General features: G+C 44.8%; 6 protein-coding genes across 6 annotated transcripts; 4 read left to right on the top strand and 2 right to left on the bottom strand.

The window, feature by feature from the left end:
* Positions 1 to 203: 203 nt before the first annotated feature.
* Positions 204 to 1831, top strand: SERLADRAFT_437051 (uncharacterized protein; the record flags this gene model as incomplete). The annotated part of the gene is made up of 10 exons (XM_007317353.1): positions 204 to 363; positions 424 to 452; positions 510 to 566; positions 623 to 643; positions 698 to 750; positions 1080 to 1209; positions 1273 to 1307; positions 1375 to 1582; positions 1634 to 1712; positions 1764 to 1831. 10 exons carry the CDS (start codon positions 204 to 206, stop codon positions 1829 to 1831), a joined length of 840 nt encoding a protein of 279 aa, XP_007317415.1.
* A 478-nt stretch (positions 1832 to 2309) lies between these two features.
* On the top strand, positions 2310 to 5695 carry SERLADRAFT_448277 (uncharacterized protein; the record flags this gene model as incomplete). Its single annotated transcript, XM_007317352.1, has 20 exons — positions 2310 to 2483; positions 2539 to 2554; positions 2613 to 2728; positions 2791 to 3053; positions 3109 to 3168; positions 3229 to 3346; positions 3402 to 3419; positions 3470 to 3604; positions 3655 to 3684; positions 3743 to 3875; positions 3928 to 4012; positions 4075 to 4167; positions 4224 to 4297; positions 4362 to 4447; positions 4496 to 4570; positions 4621 to 4654; positions 4704 to 4866; positions 4920 to 5083; positions 5133 to 5450; positions 5507 to 5695. The coding sequence occupies 19 exons, from the start codon at positions 2310 to 2312 to the stop codon at positions 5198 to 5200; spliced, it is 1905 nt and encodes a 634-aa protein (XP_007317414.1).
* A 925-nt stretch (positions 5696 to 6620) lies between these two features.
* SERLADRAFT_465207 (uncharacterized protein) lies at positions 6621 to 7138 on the bottom strand (the record flags this gene model as incomplete). Its single annotated transcript, XM_007317351.1, has 3 exons — positions 6621 to 6708; positions 6757 to 6904; positions 6967 to 7138. 3 exons carry the CDS (start codon positions 7098 to 7100, stop codon positions 6700 to 6702), a joined length of 291 nt encoding a protein of 96 aa, XP_007317413.1.
* A 266-nt stretch (positions 7139 to 7404) lies between these two features.
* On the top strand, positions 7405 to 9256 carry SERLADRAFT_368693 (uncharacterized protein; the record flags this gene model as incomplete). The annotated part of the gene is made up of 11 exons (XM_007317350.1): positions 7405 to 7471; positions 7532 to 7734; positions 7795 to 7899; positions 7956 to 8022; positions 8079 to 8318; positions 8426 to 8467; positions 8521 to 8556; positions 8618 to 8652; positions 8702 to 8774; positions 8831 to 8956; positions 9015 to 9256. 11 exons carry the CDS (start codon positions 7405 to 7407, stop codon positions 9254 to 9256), a joined length of 1236 nt encoding a protein of 411 aa, XP_007317412.1.
* A 67-nt stretch (positions 9257 to 9323) lies between these two features.
* Positions 9324 to 12431, bottom strand: SERLADRAFT_437047 (uncharacterized protein; the record flags this gene model as incomplete). Its single annotated transcript, XM_007317349.1, has 5 exons — positions 9324 to 9957; positions 10008 to 10108; positions 10162 to 11584; positions 11640 to 12060; positions 12122 to 12431. The coding sequence occupies 5 exons, from the start codon at positions 12429 to 12431 to the stop codon at positions 9324 to 9326; spliced, it is 2889 nt and encodes a 962-aa protein (XP_007317411.1).
* Positions 12432 to 12608: 177 nt separating this feature from the next.
* On the top strand, positions 12609 to 14274 carry SERLADRAFT_465198 (uncharacterized protein; the record flags this gene model as incomplete). The annotated part of the gene is made up of 5 exons (XM_007317348.1): positions 12609 to 12837; positions 12902 to 13068; positions 13125 to 13249; positions 13306 to 13769; positions 13833 to 14274. The coding sequence occupies 2 exons, from the start codon at positions 13424 to 13426 to the stop codon at positions 13895 to 13897; spliced, it is 411 nt and encodes a 136-aa protein (XP_007317410.1).
* Between the last annotated feature and the right edge of the window lie 238 nt (positions 14275 to 14512).

Raw genomic sequence — 14512 nt, 5'->3', positions numbered from 1 at the left:
GACCATGAGTTTTTACAGTTCGAGTCGCACAAGAAGGGCTGCTGTCAAAAGATATGGCGCTTTTTATATCTTCTTCCCAGACACTATGTGCCCACGAGATGATGATACACTCTTATAGACCTGCAGAGATACCGTGGATTAAACCCTATAAGAAGTGAATAATCCAAGTAAACAGCTATTACAGGGACCATATACTACAACAAATGACGACCCCACCAGATATCAAATATTATCATCACGGCAGGTTTAAAGTTACAGGAGGTATCCTCCCTGATGCTGTTACAGCTTATCAGACATATGGTAGCTCAAACAATCCGTGTATCGTGTTTCCGACTTGCTACGGGGCCAAGCTAGCTCTCGGCAGTGAGTATCAGCACTTGCCTTGAAAGTATGTACTATGACTGATATAGTATCTCCTGCTAGGCCAAGACTACCTTATCGGCGACGATAAAGTATTCAAACAATATAAACGTCTTGGGTCGCTTGCCTGACTGAATTTGTTATAACAGGCTCTCGACCCGTGCAAGTACTTCATTGTCACTTTTGCTTTGTTTTGTAATGGAGAGGTGGGCGGTTCAGTAGCTTAAGTTCTTCATTCGTCTCAGATTTATTTCATCATTAGTCTTCATCCCCTTCCAACACTGTGAGTAATTTCTATTAGCGACATCCTGATGAGCTGATCGAACTTGACTCGAAGCCTGCACCATATAATGGTGCCTATTTCCCATCTGTTTCCTACGAAGATAACATGTGAGGACAAATTGGCCTTTGAGTAGGAAAGATTTTTTGAAGTTGCATTAAAGTCGGGCGCAACATGCCGTCCTAACCAAATTACTTGGCGTTCAAAAAATATTTTGTGTTGTAGGATTTTCCATGGGTGGTCAACAGGTTCTTTCTTGCGTTTCCCGTTGGACAAGTCTAATAATTTGGTTCCCTTTAGTCATATCATTGGCCCGTCGTCTTCCCTGACTTCGTAGAACGATTTGTCGTTATTTGTTCGTCCGCAAGAACAAGTTTCCACAATAAATGGTAACACATTCCACTGGCTTCCCTTCTCGCTGATACGAAAATGATAATAGTTTCCTGGAAGGCCCGAAGTCCGCTATGCTGGCCTCTAAAGATTATGCTGATGGTCATTACACCACCACCCCACAACATGGAATCCGAGCCTTTGGTCGAGTTTACAGTGCATGGGCATACGGACAAACCGTGAGGCTGGATTTCTACTTCAAGTGCTTAAATGGGTTCTGAAACTTCTGCGAAAACCTTCAGTGGTTTAGAGAGCATAAATATCTGATGAATGGAGAGTGCGTCAGACTTGCTCTTGTCCTCATTTTCAGGAAGGCTGAGGGGACAATGCACTTACCTCGCCAGATACCCTGATTTGAATAGTTTCATCAGGGAACGCTGGGAAGCCCGCTATCTTCAATACTGGGATGCTAACGATATGATAGCACTTCTCTCCACTTGGCAAAATGGAGATATCTCAAAGGTCCAAGATGGTGGTAATTATGAAAAAGCGTTGAGCAGCATAAAAGCCAAAGCGCTACTCATGCCTTCCAAAACAGATTTATACTTCCCTGTTCGTCTTTCTTTGTTGTTCACCGCAAAACGGATATTGATTTTTGAGAAGCCTGAAGACAGTCAGAATGAGTTATCTCACCTGAAGGATGCGAAATTGCACGTCATTAATACCGTTTGGGGCCATGTCGGTAAGCCAGCCATTTTACGTTTCAAGTGCAAGGATTGACATGTAAAAACAGCCGGTGGAGGCGCTAATCCTTCAGACGTCGAGTTCATAACGGCAAGAATTCTCGAGTTTCTGAAGTAAGAGAAGGCATTTTGATGGGCATTTTGAGGCTCTCCATGAGATCACTGAGGAAATGCGTAAAATATGATGTTGAGGCAAGTGTAGTGTATGATAAATCCACGAAACCAGAAAGAATTCATTGTAACAAAAGTGCTGAACGTGCGTGGATGACGGTCTGAAGTCCGAGGAGGTCACAGCAAAATGTGAACGACTGATACCACGCCCTCGGACGCTCTCTACATATGTATTTAGTTCAAATTGAAGAGTGGGTAACAATGAACGTCCTGGGAGTCTGTGCCAAGCTGCTCCATTATTGCTTGAATGGTAAAAGACCGGCTGTAAGCGGTACCGCCGGCTAGTCACGAGATCGAGTAGCTTCTGAATAGGCTTTTCGTCGTTGAGTACTATAGACACCCACCACGTCGACACCGAACTTGCCTTGCAGACATCTGTAAGACCATAGCGAACCTACCTGAGCTCGTTTTTGTCTCTTACCATCATGGTACATCGAAGTAATTGGCTTCTAGGCAGCATCATCACTGCCCTACTGCCCTTGTCCCATGCATTTTATCTTCCCGGTGCAGCACCTCGCAACTATGAACAAGGAGAGCAAGTCAACCTCTTCGTCAACACTCTAACGCCTATGCTATCTGGTACAGATGATGCAAAGCTGGTATCGTATATTATTCATATACATGTCCTCATTATGCTGAACGACATATCCCAAGAAATCCATGATAAACTGTGAGTTATAGATTACCACGAACAATATCTATTGTTTATGCTTATGTGATATCCGTAGATGACTACTACAATCCAAAGTTTCACTTCTGCCAGCCAGAAGAAGGTCCTAAGAGCCAGCCAGAGTCACTGGGATCCATATTGTTTGGAGACAGGATATTCAACTCACCTTACGACGTGAGTTCATACTTACCACCATTCAGTAAATGATATTCCAACTTATCTCTAACTTTGTATAGATCAAAATGTTAGAAGACAATGGCACTTGCAAAACGTTATGCGTGGTGCCAGACGTACCAGCGGAAGATGCGAAATTCATCAACGACCGTATCCGAGAAGACTATGCATTAAACTGGCTAGTTGATGGACTCCCTGCCGCAGAAATGAAGGTAGACGCCAAGAGTGGCGACCTTTTCTTTGATATGGGCTTTAACTTGGGTGACGACGACGACGAACTATATGACACGCCAGCTTTATACAATCATTACGACATTGTTCTCAGGTTTGACTGTCTATCTAGCCTCATAATAGATGTAATCTCACTTTCTCATTTCCAGATACCACGAACCCAGTCGTGGCAACTATCGGGTAGTCGGTGTCCTGGTTTGGCCTTCAAGGTATTGTCAGTTAATGCCTTGTGTTGTCGCATTGTTCTAACTCATGATCATTTGCACCAGTCGCGGCGGTTCTCAGGAAAATGTAGCTTCCCCAGTCTGTGAGGGAGATGTGGGGCCATTGATTCTGTCTGAAACGCAAACGAGCACAATTCGCTACACTTACAGAGTAACGTGGAATGTAAGTAGACTTCGTCTCCCATTTAGCCTTTCACGCTTACTCAGTGCTAAATCAGGAATCTGATACACCTTGGGTGAGTTGTACTGGTAAATAAATTTGATGTGCGCGTTTATATTTCTCTAGGCCACTCGTTGGGATAATTACCTTCATATATTTGATCCGCGTATACATTGGTTCAGTCTGGTCAACTCTCTCGTCATCGTCATTTTCCTCTGCGTTATGGTGTCTATGATTCTCTTGCGTACTGTTTCTAGAGATGTGTGTGATTTGAAGGTCTAGGACTTGTAGACAAGGCTGACCTTCCACAGATTTCTCGATACAATGCCATTGACCTTAGTGTATGTTTTCTTGTTCATGCTTATGGTGGGCTAATTTAACACATACTATCCACTACAGGAAGATGTCCAAGAAGACTGGGGCTGGAAACTTGTTCATGGGGAAGTGTTCCGCACACCACGTTATCCAATGATCTTATCCGTGATGGTCGGTAATGGTGCTCAATTATGTGCCATGATCGCAGTAACCCTTGGTATACCTTACTTCTTCTACCTGTAATATTCATTGACATACTCCGCGTATAGTGTTTGCGCTATTGGGATTCTTGTCTCCATCGAACCGCGGCTCTCTTGCTACTGTTATGATGGTTTGTTGGACGTTCTTCGGAGGGTAATTAAACCTAATTTTTCCCGACCAAATGAGTCGCGTCGGGGCTTACAATATTTTTTCAGAATCGGTGGATACTATTCAAACAGGATATATGCATCTCTAGGGGGTACAGATCGCAGAAAAAATGCGTTCTTGACTGCTACTGTTATGCCTACGTAGGTCCATGACTTTATCAATCTCACTACTGGAGATTTTCACCGACTTTTTTTAGATTGATATTCGTTATCATCTTCCTTCTCAACTTGTTCCTTCTCTTAGCAGGTTCCTCTGGTGCTGTGCCTTTCGGTATGTGTTGCCGTGTTTCACGTCTTGTTAGAGAAATTATACAATATGCCTTTAATTTCCCAAGGCACAATGCTCTTAATTGTAACTCTATGGTTCGGAATTTCAGCACCTCTATCTGCTGTAGGGTCCTACATCGGGTCGAGACAAGGTGTAGGTTAGTTTACTATCTGATGTATCGATGTCTGATTATGGCCGCAGGGTGTCTCTCATCCTGTTCGAGTAAACCAAATTCCAAGGCAAATTCCTCCAGCACCAAAGTACCTGCGCCCTTGGGTATGAGGTTTCAGATTTATACTAGATTTTATCCTTATTTTCTTCATCAGGCGTCAACTCTCCTAAGTGGCATACTTCCGTTCGGTATGACTTCATACTATTCTCTTAAATCCCCCCTCTAACTTCCACGCAGGAGCTGCTTTTGTCGAATTGTACTTTGTTATGTCCAGCCTCTTCGCATCACGAGCGTACTATGCATTCGGCTTCCTGGCTCTGACTGCAGGTGTGGTCTCGCTCACTACTGCCACAGTAACCATACTTTTCACCTACTTCATCCTATGCGCTGAGGAATACAGGTAAGTTGTCCAGCCTATTCTACAAACCGAGTCTAACTCATGAAATCATGTAGATGGCACTGGCGGGCATTTTTGACAGGGGGTGGAAGTGCGTTCTGGCTGTTAGCTTATGGCCTCTTCTACTGGGCATCCCGGTTATCTCTCGACTCCTTTTCTAGTGTTGCTCTTTATCTAGGTTACCTCTTCCTTCTTGTATTAATGGACTTCTTAGTCACTGGTAAGTCTTCCTTTTCCATAGCGACATCATATCCTAACGTAGGCTCTAGGTACTATCGGGTTCCTGGCTTCATACTGGGCAATCCGTAGGCTATATAGTGCCATCCGCGTCGACTGAACGATAGCAAGATATCTACAAAAACATGAACTGTTCCTCAGTTAATCGAGCGAGTCTCTACAGTACTCCAAAACACATTTCTTGTAGTGTTTTCACTCTATAGCCAACACTAGATGTTTATCCCTTCCAGCACGTAAGATGGCTATTCTACCATCAATCAAGTCCGCCTTAGATACGTTGAAGAAAGCATCTTCTATTGGCTTGTTATTGAGGTATAATCCTCCCGCTTTCACAAGTCGGCGTGCGTCAGCTACAAAATGCAGTTCATTGAATGGAAACGGTAGTATATGAAGGGATCGTACTTACATTTTGATGCTAAAAGGCCGTGAACAGCGGCTAGGTGTGATATTGAAGTGCCTAACAGTTCTTCAGCTCTCACAGAAGCGAGACGGGCATCACCACGTAAGGCCTTGACAATTTGTTCGGCCTTAAGGCTGTGGTAATCCGAATCAAAAAGAACCTTTGTAGCCATATGGGCAGCGTCAAGACCTTCCTCTATGTGGGAAGTGTTACTCGGTTTACATGTATCTCGGGAGAGCTGCACGTACTGCCGTGGATCATTGATGTCACCTCATCTGCCAGATGTCTCTGAGCTACTCGTTTCTCTGGCTGAGCCTTTTACGTCTCTGAGTCAACTGCCAAGAACGAAAGCAAGATTATAGCTACCTGATGCTGGATCATAATCTCCGTGATTCGTGCAGGTGGTAACAACGTGAACATTTTCAAGTACTTGCTCACATCCCCGTCTGTAGTCCGTACGAAAAACTGAATCCACATGAGTGTTATTCATAGTCAGGTGATGACCACTTACCTGATAGAAGTCGAAATAGCTTGTCAATTGCTCATCCAGCCATACAGCATTACCAGCACTTTTCCCAAATTTATCTCCTTGAGACGTTGTCAGTAGGGGAGTAGTTATCCCAAAACCTTTCTCTCTCTCTAGCTGAGAAGAATCCTTTGGGTCCAAATTATCTGATTCTCCCTTGTTGATCAACTCCAGTCCTGCGACAATGTTGCCCCATTGGTCTGAACCACCGACTTGGATAGCACATCCTTCTCTGTTGTAAAGGTTGTAGAAATCGTATGCTTGGAGAAGTTGATATGTGAATTCAGTGAAGGTAATGCCATGCTTAGCACTCATGCGCGTGCGTACACTGTCCAAAATATGAGCATAAATTACTGAGATAGACTGAGAAGTATGTATTTTTCATACCTGTCTTTAGCTAGCATATGGTTGACACGGAAATGGACACCTGTATGTCGTAGGAAATCTAATAAATTCAAGCCACTTAGCCATTCCTTATTGTTCAGAACTTTGACCTCTTGCGTGGTTCGAGCTTCCGAAGGGAAATTTTCGTATATATGTGACTGTGCTCTGGAAAAAAACCTCTTCACGGCTTCTGCTAGTTTTGCAGTATTTAGCTCCACCTTGGCCTGTTGCGCCAACGGTCGCTCTGCGGTCCGCCCCGACGGGTCGCCAACAAGTCCAGTTGCACCGCCTATCTAACCTAGATATGTTCAAAAAAACCTATGTTTTTAGGAGTTACACAACTTACAAGCGTAATTATGGAGTGCCCTCTGATCTGGAAATGGAGCAGACAAAGCAGAGGCAACAGATGGCCGACATGTAGCGCTTGTGCAGTTGGATCAATGCCAGCATAGACAGTTTGTTGTGCTTCCAGAGCTTTGGTAAGTTCACCTGGTCTGCCAGAAATCAAGTTAGTATGATGTAGTAAGATACTATGGAATTACAAGTAAATGCGAACCTGGTAATGTCAGCGACTAGCTCCCGTTGGTGCAATTCGCCCACTAGGTCTTTGGTTAGATAATGAGCACGTCTCAAATTTATTGAGCGACACGATATGTTTTTGCGTGTAACATGGCGACCAAAATGGAGCATTCTCTGCGAATGCAAACGATGACTGTGACAACTGGACCAGAAACTGGACCAGGACGTGATCGGGATTCGGAAGGTACAAAAATTGCAGTCCATAAAAGGATAACCAGATTGTGTCCAAAGTATTCGGTAGTGGCAGTGCAGTCAAGTCTATAGATTAACCAAATCGTCCATAAAATCAAGGCAGTTGTAATAATTTCGGCTCAAGGTCAGTAATTTGAAGAGTATTCAATTTATCCAGACAGGAATTGACATAGTTCCCGGAGTAGCGAAGTATACCTCCAATTGACTATATACATACCATTCCATGCAATTTGAGGTTCTGGCTAAATGCCATACTACTAAAGCTCGTGTGTCCAAAATGACACTTGCTCGTAAGTCGATAGACGACTATTTATTTTTCATTTTGAAGGACCTTGGAACATGTGTCATAGATGGTGTCACGATGCTTCCTACATTCATGCCTGTCGCAACTCAAGCCGCAATCAAAGGCCTGACCCCTCAGCAAGTAGAATCTCTGGGCATTACCCTCATCCTGAACAATACGTATCATCTCAATCTACGACCCGGAATCAAAGTTCTTGACGAAGCAGGAGGGGCACACAAATTCCAAGGATGGAATCGTAATCTGCTAACTGTAAACCTACCTCGTCTGCATCGGAAGATTATTTCCACTAACCTGTAATCATTATTACAGGATAGTGGTGGATTTCAATTGGTATCTTTGAGTAAATTTACGAAGATCACCGAAGAAGGTGCTTTATTTGCGAGTCCTTTCACCGGGGAACCTACCATGTTAACTGTAGGTGTTTAGTATCGATATTAACTTGTTTGGATATATAATCGAAAAGCACCCAGCCCGAAGAAAGTATATCAATACAGCACTCCATCGGCGCCGATATTATCATGCAACTCGATGACGTAGGTAAGCACTTCCCCTTCATGCTTCAGTCCTTCAAGTAATCCCAGATGATATCGCAGTTTCCAGTCTAACCGTTGGTCCTCGAGTGGGTGAGGCTATGAGGCGCTCTGTGCGCTGGCTCGATCGATGTATCGAACAACATGATAGATCAGGACGCAAGGATGTTCAGAATCTGTTCGCTATTGTGCAAGGTGGCCTAGACCCCGACTTGCGAGATCAGTGTCTCGACGAAATGATTCAGAGGAAGGAACGCGTTGCTGGTTATGCAATAGGCGGTCTTAGTGGTGGGGAAGAGAAAGGTCAGTTTATGCAGGTTGCTGCGAAATTTGTCCTTCAACTATTCAAACAGATGTCTTTTGGAGAATGTACTTCTTCGACGTTCAATCCTCTCTACATTTACTGATAGCACACAGGATAAAGCAGTGTGCCGATAAACTCCCTTTTGACCGTAAGTCCTATTTTTTTTTCTCGCTTTGCGGTACTGTTAATCCGTTCTATCAGGACCACGATACTCAATGGGAATAGGATTTGCTGAAGGTGAGCATATTGAAGACATATGTTCTTTGATCTAAAGGAAATGATCTCAAATTTGACGTAGATCTGCTAATCTGTGTAGCACTTGGGGTTGACATGGTAATATAATTTTCAAAGCGCATATATCCATTAAATCTTCAAGCTTTAGGCCGATTGTGTATTTCCTACACGAACAGCAAGGTTCGGTGTAGCCCTGACATTCAATGGTCCATTGAATCTAAGTGAGTTGACTGTCCTTCCCTCTTCACCAGAGAAGCTAAAACAGAGTCATCTCGAGAACTTGGAAAACATGCCGAGAACTTTGAACCCATAGATAGTGACTGTCCATGTCCTACGTGTAGTGGCGGAATATCTAGGTCCATGCTTCATCACATCGTAACCCTCGAGACAACGGGCGCACACGGTATGCTACCATCATATTGCAGCTGGCATCAGTGTTTGGTTTCATGCATCCATCCTAGTCGTTACCCAACATAACCTCGTTTTCCAAGCTCAAGTCATGGGAGGCGCACGAACTGCTATCATTGAAGGCCGATTCCCTGACTATCTACGTACCTTCTTCGCCAATTATTTTGGACATAAAGGCTATCCGGAATGGTGTGTCAACGCTCTGCGAAGTGTAGGAGTAGATCTCCTTCAAGGAATTGATATATCCGTTATACCGGGTTCTGGAGCAAAATGGGAATATTCCGACGCATCATAAATGTAAATATAACAGAAGTACCACATAAATGCAGGATATGAAGTATGTAGTAACTTCAGAAATAAATCTACCGCCTACCCTTTTTGCTGTGACTGGGTCGTGCATTCTTAGCTTTTCTCTGCTGGAGCGTCTTCCTGCCCTTCCGTATCTGATCAACTGTCTTGATCTCGGTCCTAACCTTCCCTATCGACTTCCCACCATATCTTCCAGCAGGTTTGGCCTTTCCACCCTTATATCTCGACGAGCTAGACTTTGTTGCTCCACCATCCTCGTTTCCATCTGTCGTCTCTTTCTTTTTATTTTGGCGCATCTTGCGCTCATAGTCTTTGCTGAGTTTGTCTAGAGGCTTCCCCTCCACAATTTTGTTATGCTTGTATTTACGACCTCCTGGACCTAATTTTGACCCGTGCCGCTCCTGCTCAGCTTCGCCAACCTTTGGCAGTGAAACTCGGCTCTTTGCCTTCCATTCATCGAAGCGGCCGCTACGATAAGTCGCGGGAAGACGGGTCCCACTTTCTGTTCGAACGAGCTTGACGTTGTCTGCACCAACTCCATCGCCTTTGATAAATTTTTTCTTTTTCTTATCCCATGTCTGCTTGTGACGTTGACGTTCGGCGACAGTAGCTTCGTCACCTGCGAGATCAAATGTGGCTCCGCGGGCTTGTTCCGCGAAAGATGATGCGCCGTCATTTAGAGAGTAACTATTAAAATATGAGCTAGGAAATGGAAGATATCCGTGGAAATTACGGACCCTTTCTCCGTCAAAGCATCCTTTTGATAATGTGACATAAAAAATTCTTCATCGCGATAACTGTCCTTGCCGCGTTTTTTATTCGATGTTTGGAAAACAGTCTGCAGAATGGAAAACATGAAGGTCAAGTTATAAATAAAGGAGTGAGACATACTGCAATATCTTGTTCATCCGCCATTTCCACTTCTTCACGCTCAGAGTGGTCTTCTCCAAGCTCCGCGTCATCTTCCGAATCTGGAGCTGCAGCAGATGTGGAAGCCAGTGTAGCTCTTGCTGCCGATTTTTGAAGCGCTTTCCTCCTTTCTTTCATTAACAATGAGTTGGCTCCGTTGGTCTTTCCTTTTCCCTTTGCAGCAACCTCAAATACTGTTTCCGCCGGCTTGAATGCATTAACAACCTTCATCAACTTTTTCCTCTCCTCTTGCATATCTATCGCCTTCTCCCCAACTCCCCCACGCATCATAAGCACAGGATGCACGCCTGCTTCTACAGCACCCGCTAGCGCCCATTGACCACTCTTTCCCATTTCCTTGGCACGCTTATAGCTTGCTTGACTGGCTTTCCCTTTACTCCGTTCGTACAGCCCCTGTCCACGACGCATTACTTCTCGTAATGTGGGAAGTGAGTGGTGTGCTGCGTCCAGAGCACGAACATACTCTACATCCTCGTCAATGTTCTCACGTTGGAATGTGCCTAGCACAAGCGATGAAGTGTATGCTTCTTCACCAGCTCCCTTTGGCACTTCGTTTGTTAATGGACGCCCAAGAAAGAGCTGCAAGTCGAGAAGGTAAGGCAATTCTGTGCTCGTTACGAACGACCACGCCCAACCTTTCCTTCCAGCTCTCGCCGTTCGCCCTACTCGATGTACAAACACCCTTGCACCGTGTGGAAAATCATAGTTGACCACGTTTTCGAGGACTGGGATATCGATACCACGTGCAGCAACATCAGTTACAACGAGTATGCTAGTTAAACCACGCCTAAAGTGGTCCATCTGTTGTGTTCGAGCCCCTTGATCTAGCGCGCCGTAAATATGTGAAACAGCATATCCAACGGCAGCGAGCAACTGTGATAGATATTCCACATGATGTTTTGTGGCTGCGAAAATCAAAGTTTGATGTGGAGCTGTGTGCTGTTGTTCTTTGCGTTTGCCCTTGTCGTTGCGAGATCTAGTCGAGGTACTGGTAGTTGTATTTGATTCAGGAACAGTGCTGCCAAGAGGTACACGAATCACATCCCTGAGAAGGGAGAGGAGACAGGCATCTTTTTCAGCTTGCTTGATAGAAAAGAAAGCCATCCGAAGATCGGTGCTTATTTTGCTTTCTGCATCCAATCGTACGAGTTTGGGGTCCTGTAAGCCAGCCTTGGCAAATTCCACAAGAGATTTTGGAAGTGTAGCGGAGAAGAGCAGTGTTTGGCGGGAGGGTGGAAGTCGGTGAAGAATTTCATTCAGCGCCGTCTCGAAACCCATTTCGAAGAGACGATCCGCCTCATCAAATACAACATATTCCACAGATTTTAGGTCCAGGTTCATTTCCACTATTAAATGTAGTAGACGACCTGGTGTTGCGATAATACTAGAAGTAAGCATGAGCTATCAGATATTATGGTAAACAGGGAGGAAAAACGGACACGTCTGGATTGCTTGTGATCATTTCAAACTGCTCATCCAAACCTTCTCCACCGACCACCAAGCCCCATCTTAGACTTTGGCCCTTTCCTCCATCTTCACCTTTCCCATCACCAGCATGTGCGCCCTCACTGGAGTGCCATCCACGCGTCAGGTCTTTGCCTACACGAAGGACCTGTAATGCAAGCTCTCTAGCTGGCAAAAGGATAAGGGCACGTGCACCGAAAGTTGAAGCGTGTCGACCACTAAGCCGCTGGGCGAGAGGGATCATATATGCTAGTGACTTTCCAGATCCTGTTCGTGCCATTCCAACCAGATCGCGTGGTGGATTGGCAAGGAGAGAAGGAATAGCAAGGCGTTGAATTGGAGTGGGTGTGCGATAACCCTGGAGGGTTAGAGAACGTAAGAGAGAAGGGTGAAGACCTATGAAAAAGTATTTCAACAATACAACTTGAAGCTATAGACGTATGCAATACGGACGCACCCATGCTTTGGAAACTGCCTCCACCAACCTCACCCTTGGCCATTTTTGCTTTTCCTTTCGTTTTCTTGAGTAGCTCTGTCCCACCCTTGACGTTCCGCTTCGCTATGGAGTTGTGAATTATATCTTTTAGGTCATCATCGTCTTCACCATCCGCTTCAATAGATGTAGGTGCATCTCGAAGCAGTTTTTTACCGGTCAGAGCAGATGAGATATCGATTTCGTCTTCTGAAAGAGCCTGAACTATGGAAAAGCCGCTGGAGTCTGATTCCTGATCATCTTCGACATTTCTTTTTCGTTTTTGTAACATCATTCTTTTGAACGTAGTCCTATTAATGTTCCTGTGGAACCTGACAAAAGTGACAGATCAGATATTAAGAAAGTCAAAAGAGTAGTGGTTGAGCACGACTGAAAGCCGTCGATGGAAAAAGTGCTTATGTAATCATAGATATATCTGGATAGAACTGTTGAATGGTCTTTTCCAGCATAAGTATTCATCATGATATCGTGTTTGCCAGCGTTTCTTGGCTGATGCCTTTGAAACACATACGGCGGTCTTAGCATCAGAATGTGCTCTAGTCTTGATTCATCATACTTACTGCGCATGGTTCAGCTTGCAATGCAGCTCACTGCAATGAATTAGAAGGGGAAAGCTGAGGCTCTTTCTTATACCCGGTTCTACACATGGTCTATGCGTGATAGTGGAGAACAATATAAAGGTGATTTCAGCTTTTCTATCGTGATTCTTATTACAGGGATTAATGATGGCCATCGGAATGTCAGCAGTTCGTGTCAGATCGTAACACTCCAACGGTATTTCCAGACCGTTTGAAACAACTCCAGGCTCTTAACCTCCTTGGGGTTTCCCGATGCGTTCGGTGTTATTTCAGGGATGATCGAGGGCACTGCAATGGGAGGCAAGGCAGCTCTCGAACCCCACAGACCCTTCGGCACGTTCAGCAATTTAGGGAATGCCCATTATGCCCTCTAAGTGTGACTAATTTAGGGCCGTCGATTTTCTAACAAACGCCTGCGGCGGGTAACTCAGGTCACCTCTATTAGTGGCGTTCATTCAGGAAGTTCCAAAGGCAGCCACTCAGTGGCTTTTAGCAGGTCCACGAGGCGGCGCAGGTTGGTCTCCCTTTGGACATGCATTTTCAGATTTAGCTATGCTAACGTTATACTAGGAAGGTATATAAGGACCCTTCTTTTTCTTCTTTTTGTTCCTTGTCGTCCCTCATCATCTCTTACTACCACTACTACTGACGAATCTTCCTCACGACCACCCACACTTTTTCAGTCACGATGATCTCCAAAACCTCTGTCTTCGCCCTTTTCTTCTTCTTGTCCACTTTCTTCTCCTTTGCTCTTGCCCTGCCTACCCGCGTTTCTGCTAAGCGAGACGTGTATGTGCCACCCGTTATCAGCCCAAATAATGCCACCGTTTGGACGGTTGGACAGACTTACAACGTCACCTGGAACACCACAAACCCCCCAGCGCAGATAAGTAACCCTCGGGGGAACATCTATCTCCGTCAAGGAAACGACACCCTCCTTAACCCGACCTTGGCATCTAACTTTTCTATGCTGGCCGGTTCTCAAGAGGTGACGGTGCCTGATGTTACTCCAGGCAGTGATTACCGTATCGTTCGTGAGTATTGACTTTAATGTTTTTTCTGCACTCGGATTATGCTGACATTCTTTGCCTAATTAGTGTTCGGTGACTCTGGTGACTGGAGTGGGGTGTTTGCTATCGCTGCTGCCTCTAGCTCCGATTGAGGCAATAAGCACAACGACATTTGTGGACTATGGCTTCCTCGTTGATTAGTAACAAAGAGAAAAGATACAAAAGGGAAGGACATTCTTCATCATGACACGAACAATTGCACTCGGACTTTACTTTTGCACTGGACATTGGACTTTTTGCGCATGGACGCTCTGGACTTTTTGTGTTGTACAGTTACTGACGTACTTTGAACACATTACACATCACCCCCTTAACCCTTTCTTCCTCCGCTTTCCTTTTGATCTACCTTATCCGACTCCTACCCCACACCTTGCTGTTTGATTTGGTTGTAGCTTGTGCATGTAACAGATAGCTTTCAGCTTAGTCGAATACATGTTCAAGTCGATGCTTTTATGATACCCCGTTTGCGCGATGACCTCGAGGGTTCTTTCGAAATGACTGGTTTATTGTTTGCTCGTGACGGTCTGAATAAGGGCTAGCCATTCAGAAGCAGTGTACGTTATGTGGAGCAACCTGCTGTGTTGTTGACTTGGCACAAATGTCTATTGGTTGATAATGACTTCGGAAGATATCATGATTGTATGATAATACGAGGGATGAACGTGACATTATCGGGACGTATAATCAACAATTTCCGGACCACCACA

This window comes from Serpula lacrymans (genome assembly GCF_000218685.1).
Source record: "Serpula lacrymans var. lacrymans S7.9 unplaced genomic scaffold SERLAscaffold_6, whole genome shotgun sequence".
NCBI lineage: Eukaryota > Fungi > Basidiomycota > Agaricomycetes > Boletales > Serpulaceae > Serpula > Serpula lacrymans.
Note: the sequence above shows the minus strand (reverse complement) of the source record. Positions and strands in the feature narration are given on the sequence as shown.